This window comes from Salvia hispanica, chromosome 3 (assembly GCF_029641045.1).
Source record: "Salvia hispanica isolate PSC_SH4W2 chromosome 3, Shi_PSC_v1, whole genome shotgun sequence".
Lineage (NCBI taxonomy): Eukaryota > Viridiplantae > Streptophyta > Magnoliopsida > Lamiales > Lamiaceae > Salvia > Salvia hispanica.
The window spans coordinates 58,277,551-58,299,132 of NC_142694.1; the positions used below are offsets into that span (position 1 = coordinate 58,277,551).

The 21,582-nt window shown below is 34.1% G+C and overlaps 4 protein-coding genes across 13 annotated transcripts; 3 read left to right on the forward strand and 1 right to left on the reverse strand.

The window, feature by feature from the left end:
- Window positions 1–4,104: 4,104 nt before the first annotated feature.
- On the reverse strand, window positions 4,105–6,376 carry LOC125209037 (glutaredoxin-C3-like). Of its 3 annotated transcripts, none has more exons than XR_007174288.2 (6): window positions 6,220–6,376; window positions 5,838–6,108; window positions 5,205–5,278; window positions 4,980–5,078; window positions 4,766–4,883; window positions 4,105–4,573 (listed from the first exon to the last, which is right to left on the reverse strand). XR_007174288.2 is itself a non-coding variant. In XM_048108621.2 (5 exons), exons 1-5 carry the CDS (start codon window positions 6,299–6,301, stop codon window positions 4,828–4,830), a joined length of 582 nt encoding a protein of 193 aa, XP_047964578.1. In that variant the 5' UTR covers window positions 6,302–6,376; the 3' UTR covers window positions 4,105–4,827. The 3 variants fall into 3 exon arrangements, 1 of the variants encoding a protein (XP_047964578.1); XR_007174287.2 differs by having other exon boundaries at window positions 4,105–4,626; XM_048108621.2 differs by having other exon boundaries at window positions 4,105–4,883.
- Window positions 6,377–8,742: 2,366 nt separating this feature from the next.
- Window positions 8,743–11,217, forward strand: LOC125211938 (F-box protein At5g07610-like). Of its 2 annotated transcripts, XM_048111904.2 has the most exons (3): window positions 8,743–8,906; window positions 9,302–9,393; window positions 9,984–11,217. In XM_048111904.2, exon 3 carries the CDS (start codon window positions 9,986–9,988, stop codon window positions 11,063–11,065), a length of 1,080 nt encoding a protein of 359 aa, XP_047967861.1. In that variant the 5' UTR covers window positions 8,743–8,906; window positions 9,302–9,393; window positions 9,984–9,985; the 3' UTR covers window positions 11,066–11,217. The 2 variants fall into 2 exon arrangements, with proteins under 2 accessions (XP_047967861.1, XP_047967863.1); XM_048111906.2 differs by lacking the exons at window positions 8,743–8,906; window positions 9,302–9,393 and adding an exon at window positions 9,416–9,486.
- A 1,371-nt stretch (window positions 11,218–12,588) lies between these two features.
- On the forward strand, window positions 12,589–14,766 carry LOC125209226 (agamous-like MADS-box protein TM6). 2 transcript variants are annotated; one of them, XM_048108828.2, is made up of 8 exons: window positions 12,601–12,880; window positions 13,004–13,022; window positions 13,343–13,390; window positions 13,489–13,550; window positions 13,645–13,744; window positions 14,096–14,137; window positions 14,235–14,279; window positions 14,414–14,766. In XM_048108828.2, exons 1-8 carry the CDS (start codon window positions 12,747–12,749, stop codon window positions 14,600–14,602), a joined length of 639 nt encoding a protein of 212 aa, XP_047964785.2. In that variant the 5' UTR covers window positions 12,601–12,746; the 3' UTR covers window positions 14,603–14,766. The 2 variants fall into 2 exon arrangements, with proteins under 2 accessions (XP_088925562.1, XP_047964785.2); XM_089069436.1 differs by lacking the exon at window positions 14,235–14,279 and having other exon boundaries at window positions 12,589–12,880.
- Window positions 14,767–15,262: 496 nt separating this feature from the next.
- On the forward strand, window positions 15,263–20,114 carry LOC125214583 (uncharacterized). Of its 6 annotated transcripts, none has more exons than XM_048115672.2 (9): window positions 15,263–15,836; window positions 16,354–16,888; window positions 16,976–17,955; window positions 18,071–18,232; window positions 18,324–18,378; window positions 18,549–18,697; window positions 19,262–19,348; window positions 19,545–19,673; window positions 19,768–20,114. In XM_048115672.2, the coding sequence occupies exons 1-9, from the start codon at window positions 15,765–15,767 to the stop codon at window positions 19,891–19,893; spliced, it is 2,295 nt and encodes a 764-aa protein (XP_047971629.1). In that variant the 5' UTR covers window positions 15,263–15,764; the 3' UTR covers window positions 19,894–20,114. The 6 variants fall into 6 exon arrangements, with proteins under 6 accessions (XP_047971629.1, XP_088924796.1, XP_088924798.1 ...); XM_089068670.1 differs by having other exon boundaries at window positions 15,264–15,618; window positions 15,703–15,836; window positions 16,354–17,955; XM_089068672.1 differs by having other exon boundaries at window positions 15,264–15,618; window positions 15,713–15,836; window positions 16,354–17,955.
- The last annotated feature ends 1,468 nt before the right edge of the window (window positions 20,115–21,582 follow it).

Here is a 21,582-nt window from a genome sequence, read left to right on the forward strand (position 1 = left end):
ATCCCAACTAAATAAACATATAAGTAGATTAACTCTTTTATATAATGAGTGAACTTTTGGATAACCACGTGCACCCGACTTTATTTATTTATTAAATGATAAATGAATATAAATCTAAAATCTGCATCACGGTGCACTCTAATTCAAAACTTTTCACATACCATTAGACATGTACATTATCACTAGGCTATTATCACTAGGCTAACACAAGCAAACAATTTTTGTTTGATAACTCATTATAAAGTTGAAGAGCTGAACCATGTATAATTTCCAGATTAATACAACCACTACAACAAAAAAAATTGGAATTTCCACATTAATACAACCACTACAACAAAAAAAATTGGAATTTCCAGATTAATACAACCACTACAACAAAAAAAATTGGACAAGGCCACTTTCTAGTGCAATTAAGGACTTTAATTTGTGTGTCTAATTATACCATCAACGCTTCCTAAAGTGTCCTTAATGTTAGTATCTCAACTAAAATTACGGAACACAAATAAAAGCATTATAAACAAGCAAAAGATTAAAATAATTTGTCTTCAACTTAACGACGCTTTCTTGTGCATCCTAAATTATGATTATTTTTTAAAATTTCAAAATGCTAATAATTGCATCTCAATTTTTGTGTCCCTAAAAGATATTATGTTGTTTTTAGTGAACGGTTAAGAACCATAATAGTTAATCTTTTTTAACCACATGCATGTTTAGATTCAAGTCCAAATTCACTTTGTTTTGGCTGAAGTTAAAAACAAGATATATATATATATATATACATGTGCACACACACACAATAATTATGCTGATAAAATAAAAGATTTGAATTATTGAGATTCACTGCTTAAGAAAAAAACTAATCAATTTCCTTGACATTATTCACATATTATAGAATCTAGAAGATGTAGAACATATAGAGTAGACCATACAATTAATCCCACTTGGTCCATGAATTATGTCAAAAATCAATATTTCCTAACCCTATATTGTACAAATTTTTGTTGATTATGTTACATAGCTTAATTAAAGCTATTGATTTCTTTGTCACAATATGACTAACACTATGCTCTGATTACATACCACCTACCCAGCCTATAATCACTACTGGTGTAGAAGTTATATGTATTTAAACCACTCATGAATTATATAAATTGAAGTTTGAAAAATTCATTCAAAATCTTTGCTAACCCGAACTGCCTAATTAAGCTCAAATATTGCGATTTTTTCCATTATTGAACTACTTGTTTCTGTTTATAATATATTTTATAGTTAATAATTGCTGAAATGCAGTTTCTTACTTGTATAGTTTGATTGAATGTTAATTGAATATATTGAATGACTATATGTGTAGGTTTTTAACCTTATTTCAACTAAACTGGAGCAGCGTATAGGAGCTCTTAAATTTACCTTTACTTTGTACTGTGCATTAGGATTTGAACTAAATCATATAGTAATAAGTCTGATTTCAACACCTCCATGCCTAAGTTAAATTATTTAGCAATCATATATATATTTGGATCTTATAGTTCTATTAGGGTTTCACTTACCTATAATATAAGAATTAAATTTATTATTCTTTAGATTTTCTCCTTTTTATAGGTATTGCTGTTTGAGTTATGATCCAATATTGTCTCCCTAGCTCGCTCGCTTAGATTGGGGTGCAATTTTTTGAACTAGGGTTCTTTTGTTTTGGAATGAACCTTTCGATTTACTGTTGATTAAGTAATTAACCATAATTAGTTAATCAGCTTCTAATTGTAAAATATTAATATTATTATTAGTTATATCTGAGGTAACTATTCATCGAATTTAAACTGGTCATCAACAATCACTCCTAAATTTAAATTTAAATATTATTATTAGTTACATCGGAGGTAACTATTCATCCAATTTAAACTGGTCATCAACAATCACTCCTAAATTCAAATTTAATAGTGATTGTTGGTGGCCAGTTCAAATTGCTCAACGGTGAAGGGAGGATATTAATTTGTTTTCACAGTATTCCAAATTGAGTATAAAACTTTTAGCAATCGAACTAATCTTGCTTTCTAATACTATCTATTAAGATTAAACTATTTGTACTTTGTTCAAATTTTAAAAACGTACTTACTTTGTAAATATAATACTCCATGAAATTGAAATTTGAAGCACAATATGACTGTACGTAGTAGAATTACTGGTAATAAATTTGTAATACAATTTAAATTTTAAACCATATAAGGAGGTCACTTAATTAGAAATTTAGAATAAAAATTATTAATTAATAAGTTAATTAAAAAGGTTGGTCATGCATGACATTGCATGTAACATTTTAGTCAGAGTAAATCAGGCACAAAGTTGGATTGCATTAATGATACTAATAATATAGAGTCTACACTAATATTTAGAGTGGGAACAAAATCAACTGCTGAAATTAAACTGATGTCAAATAAAATACACTATTCAACTGCGATAATTAGATACAATGAATAATTGCATGAGTCACTTGTTCATCATTAATTCCATTGTTTAATTACTTTACAGCGTTATCGTCTAAATTAATTAAACTATACGATGCTCCCAAATTTATTGTGTGTATATTTATTTATAAACACCCAATAGTTAAACAGCTAGCAACTATAATTATCATCTTTTATTTGATCCTAATTAATCTCTAGTTAGTTGCAAATTCATTCGGAGAAAATTGATTTAGCAACAGTAATAGCCCAACTTTTATCGTTAAATCAATCGCAATTTTATTTAATAATAATAATAATAATAGGGATCTTGGTCTCTAAAACCATGAACTTTGAGCAAATTTTGATATTTTCCACGAACTTTAAAACTGGTCTAAAAAATCACAAACTTTACATTTTGTTTGTTATTTTTCATGGCATGTCAATCACCATATCTAACCAACTTCGGTGGATTTTATCCTATTTGACACTACTAACTCAACGTGATTTTCTACGTAGCATTTTATCCTACTTATCATGAACTAAAAAAGTAGTCTAAAATATCATAAACATTTCACGGTTGCTCACGTATAATAAGATTTTTGCCAAAGTTCTCTTATTTGGGCTGCTATAGGAAAAAAACAAACAAAAGGTAAAGTTTGTGATTTTTTAGGCCATTTAAAGTTTATGGAAAATACCAAAATTTGACCAAAGTTCATGATTTTAGGGACCAATATTTCATAATAATATCAGTGACAATATGTAAAAATAGACCTATAAAATGATGTTGTTTTGCTGAGCTGCTTGTTTTTTTACACTCATTTTTTAAAAATCATAATAAATAAAAACAAATGATTCAGCTATAAGGGAACGAGGGAGCAGTATATAGTATCTCAATTTTCTATATGGGTTGATTTTTTATTAAAAATCGACTAGCAACTAGAGTTTCCAACCTACAACATTTAAGAGATTTGAATAATGTATTAATTGAAATTCGGGCTAAAAAATGTGTTTTTCCAAAAAATTACAATAAGATAGTAAATTAAGTTCAAGTACTAGTAGCATATTTTTCATTTCAAAATATGATATATATCCATGTAGTAGGTACTTAGGTGATAGCTCTGGAATAAAAGTGGAGTTTCTTTAAGAAATAAATAAAATTAGTATGTCTCTACGGCTTTATTCCCACAATGTTAGCTGTAGCATTAGTTTAGTCTTTTGAATTAGGCAATACTGATTAAATGAAAATTTTAACATTTAAGTACAGTCAGCAACCTAACTAAAAGACTATTTATCCAAAAAATGGGTACGATAATTAATTAGTGGTACCTAAATTACACGAGGCCAGACTATCTACAAACATCCTGTTAATTGTATTAATACGTAGTATATCTTTCAGAATACATAGGTAGGTTTTCCCCTTATTTTTAATAATTTCAGCCTTTAATTTGCCAAATGTAAACAGATTAATTTGATGGCTGAATTTTAGTATAATTCGTAAATTGGATGACGCACAAACTATATACAGATTTTTGTTAGATCTATCTGACTTCTTTAAGAAAAATGTAAAATCATTATAAGTAATTATTATTATTATTATTATTATTATTGTTATTATTATTATTATTTAATTCAAATGAAACAATCAAAATGATCACGACATTGTAAATACGTTGTGAAATAGAGTGCGGTCCATATGTATAGACTTCTCGTTTTGGCAATAAAATTACCTCTCGGCTAATTTATAGGCCTTCTGTTGGGCCAGGCCCGCAAAAAAGTAAGTGACCTCTCGGCTAATTTATAGGCCTTCTGTTGGGCCAGGCCCGCAAAAAAGTAAGTGTTTAGGAGCTTATTGGGAAATCCATAAAGCCCAAAAGTTCGAAAATTAAACATATTGAAGCCCAATAATATCAAAATCCGATGCTCGAGAAATTCTTAGTATTATTGAAGAAATCATGACGAGATCAAACTCGAGGAGGTGCCAGTGCCATCATGCTCAACTTGATCAAGGCCGGAGACGAGACGTCCCTGAGTAGAGTTCCAACATACGGAGACGAGATTTTCCAAGAAAAACATGTCGATAAACAAGCAGGCCTTCTTCGTAGATGCATAGCCGAAAAAAGGACAACTCAATTCACCTATCCAGGAAGGGAGAAAATCCGGTTTTGTTTTCAACACGAATCCACGGTTACTAAACAGAGAAGGAATTAAGACGCCGATACCAACAAGTCAGCTAAAGATGCGGTGAAAGCTTTGACAAAAACACAAATAAATCCTTATAATAGAGTCATGAATGTGATGATAGAGATGATGATGATGGCCAAATTGACCTGAATGGCTGCGACGACCATGTCAACAGTAGCTGTAGACGTCTCTTACTACACGAATTGCATCAAGCTTTACTGAGAAGGCTCTGCAGTTTACCACTTTTAACAGCAGCTTGCAGATCTGACATCCAAAGAAATAAGACAGCAGATACTGTGTTATGTTGTGCGAGAGACGAAGTAAATGTTGCTATCGAGAGAGAGAGAGGCCAAGGCCTACCATCAGAACCGCCAATATGCTTCCCATTTACAAACACTTGTGGGACAGTTCGTCGCCCAACCAATTCCAGGAGAACGTCCTGAATCTTATATCCGTCATCTGCAAGTAATCAACCATGCACCGAACATACATCAATCACCCGACATAGTAGATTTTGCAACAGAAAATAAGACAAATACATCAAGGACAAACAAGTACTAATAGATTAACGAAAAGAATGATTACCCCGAAGATCAAGCTCCACGACATAGGGCTGCTCCTCGAGTTCACTAAATACGCGCTTGGCTCGCAAGGAATATCTGATCCGAGAAGATAGCAAACACATGAGCTTAAAAGCTGCTAAAATCAGAGATACTACAATTTTGAACTGAAAAGGTTGAACAATGCATAATGAGGAATGTATTTTGTTTGATTACAATTTCCCAACATCTTAACCAAACCCTCCGAAATTCTTGCACGGAGCCTATATATTCGAACTCTCTCTCAAACCTTAATTTTGAACTAAAGACAGGCGACATTGATTTTGCCGATAAGGTTCTTAAAACACAGCAACACGCCCTAAATTCAGCATAACAATATTCAAATCTAACAATGGAAAAGATAAGTTCTTTGCATAGTTCTTCAACAACTAACTTCATATCTACACATTTCACTCCCCCTCGTTATTTCGAATCGAATGTTGACTCCATAGAACATTATACACAAACACTACAAACTCCTTGACATAAAAGTACCAATTATTTCCATAATTTCAAGATCATACATCAATGAAAACTAAAATTGAAAAAACAAACACATTAAAAAAACTCATATTACCAATCTAACATAGATAAATACCTCAACTTGGTAAGAACTTACGGGCAATATGATTTGGAGAAAATGGCAATTTTATTAGAATAAATAACATTTTCGACAAAAGCCGACGGCGAATTGGAAGCTAGGGTTTTATGGGGCGCATTGCCGATCACCAAAATACAAGCCACCGCGGCAATCAGAGCTGATCGCCGCTGCAAACCAGCTCCAAACATCATCAACTCGCCCGCAACGGCGTCGTTTCCACACCTTCGCAGCTGGGATTCGCAGATACAGCTCAATTGCAGATTAAACCTTCTCGGAATCAAATTCACACCTTCGCAAAGCCACACAGTTTGGTTACGGAAAGATCACCGAAATTGGGGTGGAATAGAAAAGGGAAATTCAAGAATTTGAGTAATTCTAGCGAAGATTCTGAGAAATTCACCTCTGTAGAAATTGGAGCGTGTAGGGAGCCGCGTTGAAGAAGGTAAGTGGACCAGCTGAAGGGGCTTTGACGAAGCGTTCATTACCTTGCAAATATTTGCGATTTTCTTGGAAATTTTCGAAGCTTCAATTGTAGGACAAGATTGCGATTTGGGGATTCCCTTTCCACGAAATCTTGACTAGGGTTTGTCCCTTTCAGGGATAGATAAGTAATTTAGCCACCTTGTTTAAGAATGAAAATTTAGTTTAAAATTTGATTTCAATAAATCCTACTATTATTATTCTTATCTATAATCATACACATCTATGATCTATCTAATATCTACTCTATAATAAAATATTATTGTAAGAAGGTATGACTCGTATGAGCCGAAACGTTCTAAAACTGATCTTCTATGAACTAAATCAATCTAAAAATAACTTAATCGATATCTAAAATTGTAAGGGTGCATTACACGTCATACACCACCTTGTATCATAATATCGCCTTTATAGTAGCCGTTAAATTGATATGACGGGTGGCCCAGGTTTCTGCGAGTTAGCCCCTAAATCAGTGTAAACAATTATTGAATTGATTCACACTAAATAATAAGGACTCGTTTAATAAAAAAATGGGATACGAGAAGATATATAAAATAAGATAAAAAATATGGGCTTTATGTTAAGATATGCAAGATTTTTTTTTCGTTATTGTTTGATTTAAAAGAAATAATCTAAATTTGTATAGTTTATGATATAACATGGCTTAACTTGATAAATTGGTGGGTTACATAAACATGGTTAAAGTTATAATTTTAGTAAAATTGGGTTGGACTTTGTCTTATATTGGGCTTTGAGTTAAGTTTAATTATGATATCAAACAATTAGAAATGTCCATACATAATTTAAAACCATAGGATTTTAGAAAACGTGTGGTCTACAATTTGCCACGTATAATTTTTGTTTTTATTAATTAAATCGAAAAAGATAAAAAAAAACTCCAAATTAGGGTTTCGGATGAAAATGTCAATATAGTGTTCCGAAGATATCAACACAATGCTTTGAGAATGTCAACACAATGCTTTAAGAATGTTAACTCATTGCTCATATTGACATTCTATATGTACTCCTATTATATTGACATATTTTATATAGTATGTTGACATTTCTGCTGTACGAAAAAATTGAAAATTTCCGAATTTTTTTTCAAATTTTGACGTTAGAATATATGCATGTAGGATATCGTTGGAATCCTTATAAAATTATGTTATATGAATTTAAAGTTTTGGAATTTCTTTTAAAAGTTAGTTATAACTAACTTGACATTAATACCCCTATTGATATTTATTAGAATTAATCCTATAGCCTTATTGACGTTTTTGTTGATCGTATTGATATTTCAGGGTTGATGGTCTAGGCCTTTAATACCCGGGGAGTGTTATATTGCTAACTCAATGCTTAATTGCTAACTCAATAATAGCCATTAGATATTCAAATTAAAGGCCTAGACATCAACCCTGAAATATCAATACGATCAACAAAAACGTCAATAAGGCTATAGGATTAATTCTAATAAATATCAATAGGGGTATTAATTTCAAGTTAGTTATAACTAACTTTTAAAAGAAATCCCAAAACTTTAAATTTATACAACATATATCAAATTAAAGATAATTTTATAAGGATTCCAACGATATACTACATGCATATGTTCCGATGTCAAAATTTGAATTTTTTTTTTGAATTTTGAATTTTCGTATTTTTTACGTACAGATTTATGTCAATACACCTTACATAATATGTCAATATTATGCTTGTAAAATGTCAATATGAAATTGTGTTGACATTATTATGTCTTCGTGTTGATGTATTTCATACACTGTATTGACATTATATTTCTAAACCCTAAATTTGATACTTGCTATTATCTTTTTAATATTAAAAAATGAAAAACAAAATTACACATGACAAATTGTAGACCACAAGATTTTTAAAATCTTATGGTCTTAAATTAGTTGTTGTTAGCAACTAAAGGATGAGTTAGCAATTAATCACTCCCCCGACCCATATATTGATATATACTAGTAAATCTTTATTATGAATCCATACTATTAAATTATACTGATTTCATATACTAAATCTTTATTATAATCCATACTATTAAATTTTTATACTAATTTAATATTAAATATTTATATCGATCAATACTCAAATGTATATTGATCCATATCTTAATTGGACGGAGGGATTACCTAATTAGTTAATTGTATATTGATATATAATTATAGATTTCATATTTTCATATCATCTAAACATAAAAAACTAATATTTTGTTAGTATCCTTACTTTTAAATTTAATACATTACATTATAAAACAACTTTAATCGAAAAAGTTTTGGCAAATTTAATATTTTAGGTAATTTAGATTTGTGCGAAATAATCAGCTAATGACACGTAGAGTTTTCTAACATTGGTACTGAGATTAGAGTACGTAGCATTTCCTTGTTTCTTCACTTGGCCGAATAACACGCATATCTCAACCGAGTCTTTCCATTCTCAAATTTCTCATCCTTTATCTCATAATTAAATCTTAATTTTGTGTTAAATCATAGGAAACCAAAAACGATGATTGTTTGATATGTGATTTATGAATCCAAGCAATATCATTATTCATTAGCAGCAGATGAGAGCGGAAATTGGAAATTCAAGGTCACTTTCATCTCTCTCTTTCTCTTTCTTTTTGTGTCAATTTCCTCCAATTTTACATATTTGTGTATGTATTTAGATGGTTACACTTTTGCAGATAATAGATCTTTTCACACTCAAGAATATGGCGTTATCTACAGATCAAATCTTCTTGCTGGAATTAGTAATATTTATTTAATTATTTAGTGTATGATACATGTAAATACACGGTTTAGGGTGTATGGGAATAGGATAATTAGATATATATTCACAAAATATCATAGTAATTAAAAATAAAATATAATAATATAAATTAATTAAAGTTTAATTAAGTGTAATCAATATATTTATGTGACGAGATTCTGTTCTTTTACAATTAGCATTCGGATATTTCTTAGTACCTAAGATTTTATTTTTAGGTTGAGAAATTTGTAAATCCCTATTTTTCCAAGTCAATACACAAGTCTCCACCACCCAAAAGAGTGAAACTTCGGGTTCAAGACTTTTCCAAGTAAGTCTCTCTCCCTCTCTTGTTTATATAATTACTGCTTTTTTGTTTGATTCGTTTCACTTTGAGAGAATACTACTACGCTAGTGTTGGACGGTTAGTTTTTCCTACTTTTTTTAAGCCAATAATTTTACTTTTACGTGCTTTTTTTGTGAGAATTAGTAAAATATAGTAAGAGTTAGCATACATTTGTTTTTCCTTAGTGATCTTATTGATGAATTGATGATAGTTACAATGTTTATCTTGTAATTCAAATTTGTTTTTCTCAATTTGTTGATTTTGATCTGAATAAATAAGTGATGATTACGTTGTTGTTGTTTCTAGTCTAAATCAATCTATGTGTTGTTTGAAAAGGGTGATTGACTTAGTAATCTTCTCAATTTGATGATTTTGATCTGCCTAATTATGTGATGATTATGTTGTTGTTGTTGTTTCTAGTCTAAATCAATCTATGTGTTGTTTGAAAAGGGTGATTGACTTAAGTAATTTTCTCAATTTGATGATTTTGATCTGCCTAATAATGTGATGGTTATGTTGTTGTTGTTGTTTCTAGTCTAAATCAATAAAACTCATGATTTTGTGTTGTGTGACAGAAATGTATCTGAGCTTGCCTCCATTTCACACAAGGAAAGAGGTGATGGATCTGAGTGATGTAATCAAAGAAAACCTCCTCCCTTTCCTCCCTGCAAAATCCCTCATCAAATTCATGTGTGTCTCCAAGGAATGGAACCAATGGATCAAATCCCCTCTCCTCGCCTTCCAGCAAAGCACCCACTTCACCAAGCTCTCCGGCTTCTTCGCCCAAAGAAAGCACCACGACCCCACATTCATCACCCTGGACTCCACCTCCTGTGGTGTCCCAATGCCCAGCCTCAGCTTCCTCCCCGAGTCCGTCGACCTCCTCGCCTCCGGCAGCGGCCTCCTCCTCTGCCGAGGCCGCGAGGCCAGCGAGATCCTCTATGTCTGCAACCCGGCCATCAAGGAGTGGACTGCCCTGCCCCCTCCCCTGCTTTACCACGGGGCCGGGGCTGGCACCGTCCTCGCCTTCGACCCTTCTGCCAGGAACATCGAGCAGAGGTATAATTTGATATGCGCTGTGCCTGTCCTCGGCTGTGGGAACGGCAGCGAGCTCAGCTTCGAGCTTTACAACTCGAGGACGCATCTATGGAGGGTGTTGGACAACACGCTAGTCGAAATGGTGGAGGATCTCGCCGTGGTTGGCCCCGGCTTCTACATGAAGGGGGTGGCGTACTGGCTGACAAACGCGGGGATGGTTGTAGCGTTTGATGTCGAGAGGGAGCTGCACGAGGTCATACCTCTGGAAACACCTCCTTCCCTTCGTGTCTCAGAGGGCGTCTTGACAGAGATGGGAGGGGAGCTGTGCTACATCGGGTTGCGCCACGTGTGGAGGGACAGGTACGAGATCATGATCCACGGGGGGATGGCGTTGAGCTTGCAGCGAGGTGTGGAGATCACCATTGGGGAGGTGGGCTGTTGCCGGTTTAGGATTCTGCCCGGGTTCGATGGGAAGACGGTGATGATTGTGGGGGAGAGTTGGATCTATTGTTATGGGATAAGTGATGGGAGTCTTCAAGGGAAGATTGGAGTTGAGTATGAATCTGCTTCAGCAAATAAGCATCTGGCTTATGTGAACAGTTTGGTTGAGTTGTTTTAGGTTTAGTTTTGTTTTAGACCTTTTTAAGATAGTTTTACAGTGATTGTTATGTTTGGGGTTTGTTGCTTAAATTCTTTTTAACAACTCATGTTTCCGTTATCATCAATGCATGTCGTGTGTATATTGAATATTGGTTCCATATTGTGTTTCAACCTCGTGTTTTTCATTATCATCAATGCACGCCACATATAGTGTATATCAACGTAAATATTGATTGCATATCTTTGAGGTTAGTACAAGCATAGAGGCGAAGGACGACGGTCGGGCGACGCGTCCAAACTTTTGCCCGACTCGCTCGTCCATCGACATGCAGTGGTCGGACGATTGCGGACGATGCCTCGTCCGGACGAATTTCTCGTCATTGCGGATGCTCTTATAGGTCATTTTATTCATCAATTTCTAGCGCTGGCTTAAGAATTCAACATGTAAGCTTCTTCATAATCTTAAAAATCAAATCTTTATTCATGAAACACGAGAGGAGTAGCAATACCTTCGCCTTAACAACAAATTACCATCATTCTCTACAAAAATCCCAAGCTGATATGTTCAATATTTTATTACTACTATTATTTAGTTGCATTTTTTAGTCAGATAAATTAGAGATTTGCATATCTTTTCTAATTTTCTTATCCATTAAGTTGTATTATAAATAGGGCTATTGTTATCTTGGGAATTAATCAATCAATGAAATAATATATTTTGCCTTTTTATCGTTATTTACTTTCGATTTTCTTCATCTTCTTCTAGTGCTTTCATCGCGATCTCATCCTGCATTCATGAATAATAACTAGGAAATCATTATGTCTTCTCTATGTAACCGGATAATGGTTGTTTACAACAAATTAAACAAGAGGTGTCGTTGTTTGCCACGGCGTGACATAGGCCGGCACCATATATTGTAGCAACACATATGAATCCGTGTAAGTGAACAAGTGTTGTTTTTCGTCAATCACTTTCAACCTCTTGTTTAATCTGTTACAGACAACCATTATCCGGTCATATAGGAAAGACAAAATGATTTCCTCGTTGGAATTCATGGATGGAGGATGAGATCGCGATGAAAACACCAGTTGATAAAAGAAGAACCTTATAAGTTCGAAAAGATAAGAAAGTCGTATAGAAACGTTGGTCGACAAAAGTAAATAAAGATAACAATAACTCTATTTATAATATTAATACTAGAAACAAATATCTAAACATAACATATGATAAATCAATAACTAAATTAAATAATGTACCAAAAAAAATAACTAAATTAAATATAGGGATTCAAGCAAAGCGTGGTCTGCTGATTTCTCCAATCTGACATACAAAATCAAGCAGTATATTGAAAGAATTCGTAGTAAATTGCTAAATTTTGATGTACGAACAAAAATTAAAAGAAAAAAAAAACACTGATGCTAATAGGAGTATTTTTTATTTATTTTGGTTTATATATATCTAAGTAATAAAGTTAGAGCAATAATAAAATTTCATGAGCTGTCTTTAGACTCAAACTCCACATACCCAAACTCCCATATTTATAGCAAAAAGCCTTGAAATTGCAAAGCTACCAGCAAACTTTCCATCTCCCTTTCTCCCTTTACTGCAAATGGCTAGCTTTTCTCTTTCCTCTGCAACAGTCAAACATATGTTGTGGAATAATTATGCATCCAAGACCAATTCTTGAAGAAGAAGAAAAATGGATTCTTTCTCCATGAAAAAAGATGAGATTTTGAAGGAAGCCAAAAAAATCACTCGTCTCTGTGATGCTGAGGTCTCAATCATCTTGCTCACCACCCACAATTTCTATCTATACACCAGCCCCACTTCCTCGTACGTTCAAATTTCTATGTTTTGTTTGATCTATGTTGGCCCATCTTGGATTTTTTGCATTTTCAGAGGAAAGATTTGATTTTGACATGATTTCTTTCACTTTCACCTGTTTTTAATTGGTAGGATGAAGAAAGTCATTGATCAGTATGATAGGGTTTAAGTTCCCTATCAAGAGATTTGTAGAGCACTCGAAGATTGAAGATAACTTCCTAGTTGAAGTTCTAGGGTTTTGGAACAAGAATGAGAAAAGAAGTATTTTATTTCTTAATTCTCAATGAATCAAAATGATAGAGAATTCTATTATTTATAGAATTCTAAACTCTAAAACCTATCTTGCCAAGCAAGCAAAATAAATAAATAAAAAGATTACAAAAGACATGTAAATCAAATAACTAATTAAAATAAAAGATATAATATTAAAGATGATCTTCGGCGAGATTTGCTAACTCGAGGACCCTATCACAGTACCAGAGCACAGTGGGTGTTGATCTATGGAGCAGTCATTATGAGGTTTAAAGATCACATTTTTAATTTTATGATTTTGTGTTTTTCTGAGAAGGGTTTTGAGGAATGACCATAAAAAAGTTATCTTTTTGTTTTGGGTGCAGAAAATGCAGGATGAGTTGGGGAGATTGAAAGATGAGAACACTGCACTTAAAAGAGAGATCATGTATGTAGTTCTTTACATCATTTTTTTCCATCTTTGATTAAGACATCAAATTTTTTTAGATTAATTATATTATTACACTATTTATCACTGGAAGGCAGAGAAGAGGTGAAGAAGTTGATGGTATGGATATAAAGGAACTATGCAATCTTGAGGAGGAAATGCTTAATGCTGCCAAAATCATACAAACTAGAAAGGTTTCATTTGCATCCAATCCAAATCTCTGCTCTTTATTGCTTTCACTCTTGTTGTGTTTGGATCTACTAAGAATTGTTGCTAATTTCTTTATAGTTATGGATTATTTGAACTGAATTAAGCTGTCTAATTAATTGCTTGGTTAAGTAGTTTATGAATTAGCTTGTCTCACCCTTTGCCTTATACTTTTGATATGAAGAAGCACAATGATCCAACATGTATGCAAGTTAGAATTATGTTGATGTTGTGATTACATATATCTTGTAAAATTTGATTTAGTCCATTTTGCATTATTTTTATTTTTATGTAATTTGTAGACTGATACACAGTTTGGTCAATAATTTCTGAATCAGAACCTAGTGATGCACAGTCGTATTGATACTTACAGGAAAAAGGTTAGTGAAAATATAACATTCTTGAATCTTGATGATTCTCATAAAATCAGCCCTTATTTCTTGCTTTCAAACATTAGTTTCTTGGCAAATTTTGCAGGTGAGAAATTTGGAAGATATTCAAAGACATATATGTCTCAACTTGGTACTAAATTGATATCTCAACCCATTTTATTATTAATTCTCTTAGAAAAAGAAACCAACTTTTTTTTGTCTTAAATCTTGATCACTCCATTTGCATGATTTGATCCAAGTGTGCACTGTTTTCCCTTATTGAAGGAGGAGGTGTTCGAGCGTCGACACGGGCGAGTGATGGACCGGGATGGCTTCGACTCTGCTGAAGCGTTTGCAGGCATAGTTCATCCCGCCAATCCCGTTCCTGTGCAACAGCTTGCTCACCTTCGGATAGACGAAGGCGAGGGTAGCTGTGTTACTACAGAAGCTGTGGAGGTTGAGTATTCTGATTAATTAGGGTAATTTGATGAGGAATATAGGTTGAGAAATGAGGAGACGTTGAACTTCTTAGTGTTAATTTGGGTTGTTTGAGGTTGTCTTAACTCTCTGGATTGTTAATTTGTGGCTTTTAACCTTTGGATCCTCTATTTATATTGCATCATGTTAATTACATACTACTCCATGTTTTATTTTGCATCATGTTAATTATGCTAGTTTATGATGTTGTGACATTTAATATGTTTATGGAGTAAATTTTATTACTAATGTACTAATAAAATTGTTATTTTAATTTTGAGCATAGTTTAGTAGTTATGCATATGCATAAATTTTTAACTTCAAAAATGAAACTTTATGAAAAAAAATTATTCCCCATAGTTTCCTTTTTTTTATTGGCACTATGGTTTAAGTTCAAATAAATGTTACAATTGCTGTTTCAGCATAGGAACATAGTGACTGTAATTTGTATTAAAAATGGAGTTAATTACATGCGTAACTTTCTTAAACAATTTAAAATTAACTGAAACCCAACCATAATCCCAAAATCAGTGAGGATAACTGAAATGTAAACATATTATACAAAAAGAAATCAATCTTATTTTCCTTTTCACAAAAAAGATAAGAATTCAAACATAGATCGAATCTGTCACGTCGATTTCATTTTAATCAAACAGGCAGTTAATAAAAAGATGAATTTTTCGACATTAGATCTCTATCACCACAAAACCCTCTCAAATGAACTAAAATTACAGTCAAACATAGCAAGTGAAATCCTCAAAATCTCACAGCAAATGGGTGGTTAGTGTTTCCAACAATGGAGATTTGAGAATTCTCGCATTACAAATTCAATATTTCGAGCCAGCATCTCCGCAATTGAGCTTCGAATTGCGATAATTTACGTCTTCATTTTCAATTTTCCGATAAAAATCGAATCTTTTTTCGCCCCCTTCTGAATTTGGTGGGAAAAGGGTTTGGATATTTCTGTACCAATTTCCTCTGTCACTCACGACAACCGCGTTTGAATGTGTTGAGTTGAGAGCTCAGAATTTCATGGATAGTGTTCGTTTTTTACATCGGTGAAATTTTCTCGTAGTGTTAGCTAATCTAATCAGCAGGATTTTGCAGCTTTGGGTGAAGTGGGAATGGGTAATTAGGGTTCACGAGCAGCTGATTTTGTATGGCGACGGCTCCTGCGGTGTCAATTCAGTGGATTCCTGAAGATGACCTCTTGCTGAAGAATGCTGTTGAGGTAGTCCCAATTTCGAATTTTGTTGAATAGTTGCGATTATGAGCTGATATTTGCTGTTCCAACACCCATATTTATCTGAATTTTGGGCTTTGATACTTTATTTCCAGTATTTGATTATGCTTGTTTCTGTGATAATTTTTGGGTTTGTAAATGTTACTCTAAATAGTAGGAATAGTTTTGTTGTGATTTTTACATGGCAAGAGCAATTAAGGAGTGCGCGGATTGTTCGACTAGGAATGTAAAGTGTCGTTGAATTGGAACTGCATTCTCGTGCTACCTATGTCCTATACTGGTGCAACAATTGTGCAGATTGTAGATTTTCCAGTTGCTCTTCGAATAAATGCTAAGTATTCTTCTTTTAGTCATAAAAAGTCTCCATAATAATCGATCAAAGGAAGAGAAATGCCAATTTTCGTGATGTTGGTTGAAGGTCTAGTTTTAGTTGATGGAGAAAATATTGTGCTCTTAGTTTGCATTGCGGTTCAAACTATTATATTGTTTGTTTTTCTTATCTCAGGCTGGTGCATCGTTGGAAGCACTTGCCAAAGGTGCAGTGCTGTTTTCTCGTAGATACAGTTTACGAGAGCTGCAAGAGAGATGGCACTCGCTTCTCTATGATCCTGATATTTCAGCCCAAGCTGCTGCTCAAATCTTTGAACTTGAGATTTCTGGTATCAACCATGCATCGAAATTTAACAGAGCTGAGAACCACACCATAGGAGGTAAAGAGGTTGCGCAAAAGAGGAAACATGCGAGCATCCGTCGAAAATATTATGCCATGAGAAAGAAATTCCGTAATGAATTATTCAGCAACAGCAATTTGGGAATTTTTGAACCCAATCCTCATGAATTCAGTGAGCAAAGTACTGATTTTCAGAAACAAGTGATGCATGATGCCATACCTGACCATCTATTACTTCAGGAAGAGGACATAGATATTTTGCGGCATGCCTTTCAGGGTCCAATAAGGGATATTTCTGTGGCATCACGTGCAAATAATGCGCCGGGAGGCTATGGATTTGATGGCGATGCCACTTCCTCACTAATAGAAGGTGGAAATGATATTTTAGAGGTTGATATCAAAAACAGAAAAAGTTCCATTGATGAGAATCCTCATAATTCTTCTGTTGGATTTAAAGGTACACAACAATTCAACCCCGCAAATTCGGATGGCTTTTCTTCTTTACAAACAAGCATGTTCGAGCCCAATCAGCCTCACTTGCGCCACTGGAGAAGAATGCAGGATGTTTCAGCTTCTTCAGTACCTACTAGCATGAACTTGCAAGATGCAGATCGGATTGCTGAAGATACGATCAGGCATGAGTCTGAGGATAAAGAAAATAGCTCAACTGTATGCACCGGTGAATATGGTGACCCAGACTCACTTTTGAACCTCTCGAATGAGGATGAGATATTGTTGGAGGACGTTGAAAATTGTGCAGCTAATAAATGTTGTACTGATAGTACTGGTGCAGTCATCCAAGATTGTATCAAAGACGGTCAAGAAAATGATAAAGCAAAACCTGAACCCGAGTCTGTCACAGTTGGAGAAGTTGTTCCTTTGATTGCTCCTAGTGCAACACCCGTGGTGTCCGAAGTATCCATGTCCTCTGTTCATGGAGACCAACCAATGAATAGCCAGCCAGAGGTTGATGCACCTTCAAAGTCAACTTTGATTTCAGATTTTACTGGACTCGGTGGTGGCAAGATCTGCTGCACTTTGAACACCGAGGACACGGAAATTCCATGCAATGATGATATATTCTTGCTTATACATCCATCGACTTCATTTGGTTCTTCTACAACACAGCCAAACTCCATGGGTTCTATGACATCTGCTCATCAAAAGGATTATGAACAAGGTTTAAAATTCTCGATGAAAGGAAATGAATCTGCAAAATCTTCTGTGTGGCCTCATATGGTGGGCACACAGGCGGTGCACCCGCTTGTAGGTCATACTGCCAAAACTAAACTTCATGATTCCAGAGAGCAGGCTTTACTTCCTGGATTTGCTACCAAAACCATTGGACATTCCACTAAAGGTGGATCACAGTATGCAATTCCAAAACAATGCAGCAATAGTCTGGTCAAGAAAGAAGTTGCTGGAGTTGATATAAAGGTGGTTTGCATTCCACATAAATTCAATTTTCTTCCTTTTCTGAACCACCGTGTCTGGAGTTTATAACACTTCCATCTACGGTTTAGTAGCTTACACAATTACTCTTTGCACACAGGCTGGACAAAACTCAGCAACAGTCACTAATATAATACAATCAACAGAAGCAGGCCCCTCGAGAAGCCAACATCCAGAATCAGCTTTTGACGACTCAGAGTCAGATGAAGTCGAATCTGGAATTGATGACGATGTACCTTATTTTTCGGACATTGAAGCCATGGTATTGAATCTTGACGGTCTACATGAATTTATTCTTCCCAAAAAAGATTTCAAGAAACTCCAATTTTGATCTTGCAATGTCTTCTATGCAGATACTAGAAATGGACTTAGATCCATACGATCAAGACTCCGGCATTGTTAGACAAGGTTTGTCCAGTTCTCTTGTTTGGTTGATAAACTCAATTCTTCCCGCATCCTAACGAAAAACTTCTGTCATTAACTTTGGATGCTAAACTTCACAACAATGCTTTTACCTGATTGTAGTTATCCTTCTCTTTTTACTTAGTGCACAATTATTTGTTCTCTTGACTCTTCAGTTCCAAGTTATCAGTATGATGAGACCAAGAGAACCATCATAAGGTTGGAACAAGGTGCCCGATCCTGCTTGAGAAGGGCTATGACATCACACGAAGCTCTTGCCATCTTGTATGGCCGCCATTTGAGGCATTACATCACGAAACCCGAGGTGTTGAAGAAACTACCTTTTTTATTCTCTTTTTGATTGGTTATCATGCATATTATAATAGTAATGTAAAGAAAGGTGATTGAATACGTCGATTCAAACTTTAAATTGATGGGAAAATGCTGTACATGAAATGCATCTACTGAAGGGGCTCTGAGTCACTGTTGCATTCATATCTGTTAACTTTCCTGCATTCTTGAAAATTACTATATATATCTCTATTCAGAGCAAGTGCTTCATTCATGTGATAAGTTTCAATCAAAATACAATAACTAGGCAACCCTGATTCAATATTCCAAGTAAAACCATGAATTCTGATACAAGATGCATGTCACAAATATTATTATAGCATAAATATCAGATGATCTGTGTCTTATTATAGCATCTCTGGGCCTTTTAGGGTTCACTGTGACTTATAGTAGTGTGCACACCATTTTTTTGTAAAACTGTCCCTTGATAGTCGTAATTTTCTAATCATGCGCATACGTGTTTCTTTGATCCTTACATGTTATTTATTGGTAATACTTTGTTGTTGATTCTTGTCCTGTGATTTTGATTTATTTTCAGGTTTTACTTGGAAGATCAACTGATGATATGGATGTTGATATTGATCTGAGGAAAGAAGGAAGAGCTAATAAAATCTCTAGGCGGCAGGTATTGTTTTGCATCTTTGTGCTTGATAAGTTTTTTCCGACGCGGTAAAGAATGAAGATAGTACTAAGAGCCTTACCTTTAAAAGTAGTAGAGGCATGTATAGGATGAGCATATATGTAAGACTGTTATAGGGTTCCGTACACTGTTTATGTATAAATTGAAACCTTAATTACCGCATTCATTTGGATCCACTCAGGCTATTATCAAAATGGAGGCAGACGGTTCGTTCTTTCTGAGAAACTTAGGTAAGAGTTCAGTGTTGGTGAATGGCGTTGCAGTAGCCTGTGGGCAGTTGCTGAACCTTAGCACAAGTTGTTTGATTGAGGTAATCTATCGAATTGTTTTTTCCATGTTGTTGCTTGGCCACTGCTTAATAACGAACATACATGTATAAATTTTGAAACTTGCTGCATTTGTAGATAAGGGGGATGAGTTTTGTGTTTGAGATCAACCAAGATTATGTAATGAAGAACTTGAGTAGATATTTCCTGAAAAATAAAGGAAAGACGGGCAAATCTGATTGGTCGGCCGAGGACGAATCATGAGCAATCAAAAGGGTTAAAAAGGTTCCATGGTAAGTTAATATCTAGGCTTACAACCCCAGGTTGAAATAAATTGCTCCCCTGTAAAATGTTAGTGTAGATATTCCGTGTTTTAGAGCTCGTTGATCTAGCCGCATTCCACACGCGCTGTCTGTGTGTTGTATACTTTCTTGATGTATTAGAAATTAATGAGGTTTTTATACACTTTGCCACTTTCAGCCACACTTTTTATGTGAAGAAGATGGAATATAGGACTTAGGAAATGGCCATGTGTGGGTGCTGAAAATATGAAGAATATACTTATTTTGCTTTTAAAAGGGAAAAAGAGGCCTTAATCATATGGATTTTAACCTCTTTTTACTATACATTTTGAAAGAGGAATTGATGTGCCCACATTTGCTTGGTTATTTATGTGACAATAATTATTCCTAGTTCCACAATTGTTTGTTTTTTGAAGTAGAAACAAATTAAGGATGATGGATTACATAGACAATTTGGTGGTGTGGTCCAAGGTAGAAAAGTAGTAACAAAAATATGTGAAGTTAGTTAAATGTTGGGGCAACCATTAAATTAAAAAGGATTTTTTTTTTTACTTGGGTTGTAGAGATAATTTAAATTACACGTGTATGATGCAATCGAGTGTGCTGTGTATGTTGCGATAGAGTAGTAGAGTTTCCCATTACCTAGTAATAATCGGATTAGTTAAGTTTTTGCACTTAATTACTTGAAAATGTCATCTTTTCAAAATCTTGTTTTGGTGGGAATTCTTTGCCTTTTTATTTGGGAAATGCTTATTCTAAATTGGAAGTAAGTGGCTATGTGAATATAAATTATACTCCTGTAATTTTGACCGTCTAAATATTAGTATATCTTCACTAAATGGGCCATTGATTTTTTTATAGTATTCGTGGTGATATACATAGAGGATGACAAACTATATACTACTATTATTATGGTTGCTGCAGGTTAATTTATGTACATATTTTTTAGTATTGACATCTTATGCAATTTCCGAAAAGTAATTGCTATTTATAGTAATAAGTTAGATTCTTAGTCATCTTCTTTCACAATTACTACTCCTATTAAATAGGTGTAACAAACGTCATTTATGAACACTGATGTGGGTACCTGTATTTGAAATTTTCCTCTTTTAAGTAAGTTTTAACGTATTGTCTAGTTTTTTTTTTTTAAGTTGAAATCTATGATTTTGATATCTATTTCTTTTTTACGAATATCTATTATACGAATTGAAAATACGGTACAATCTAGTACTCCCTTCGTCTTATTACAAGTGAGACAATTTATTTAGGTATATGCATTTAGTAGTGAAAAAAAATACAAAGAAAAAGTAAGAGAAATGATACAGTGAGACAATTTATTTAGGTATATGCATTTAGTAGTGAAAAAAATACAAAGAAAAAGTAAGAGAAATGATACAGTAAGAGAAAGAATATATTGTTTGTTACGATAAAAGAAAATGTCTTAGATCATCCACAATGGAGCGTTCTGTAGCCCGCCCTATAGGGCACCCTATACTCCGCCACAATGAGGAGGAGGAATCACGATGAAGGAATTGCAGATTGGACTTCACGATGGGAGGAAGAAATCTAACCCTAATTGATTAAATTTAATTTTTAACAGAAACTACACAAAGCGATGTCGTTTTGTGCGTGTAAAAACGACGTCGTTTTG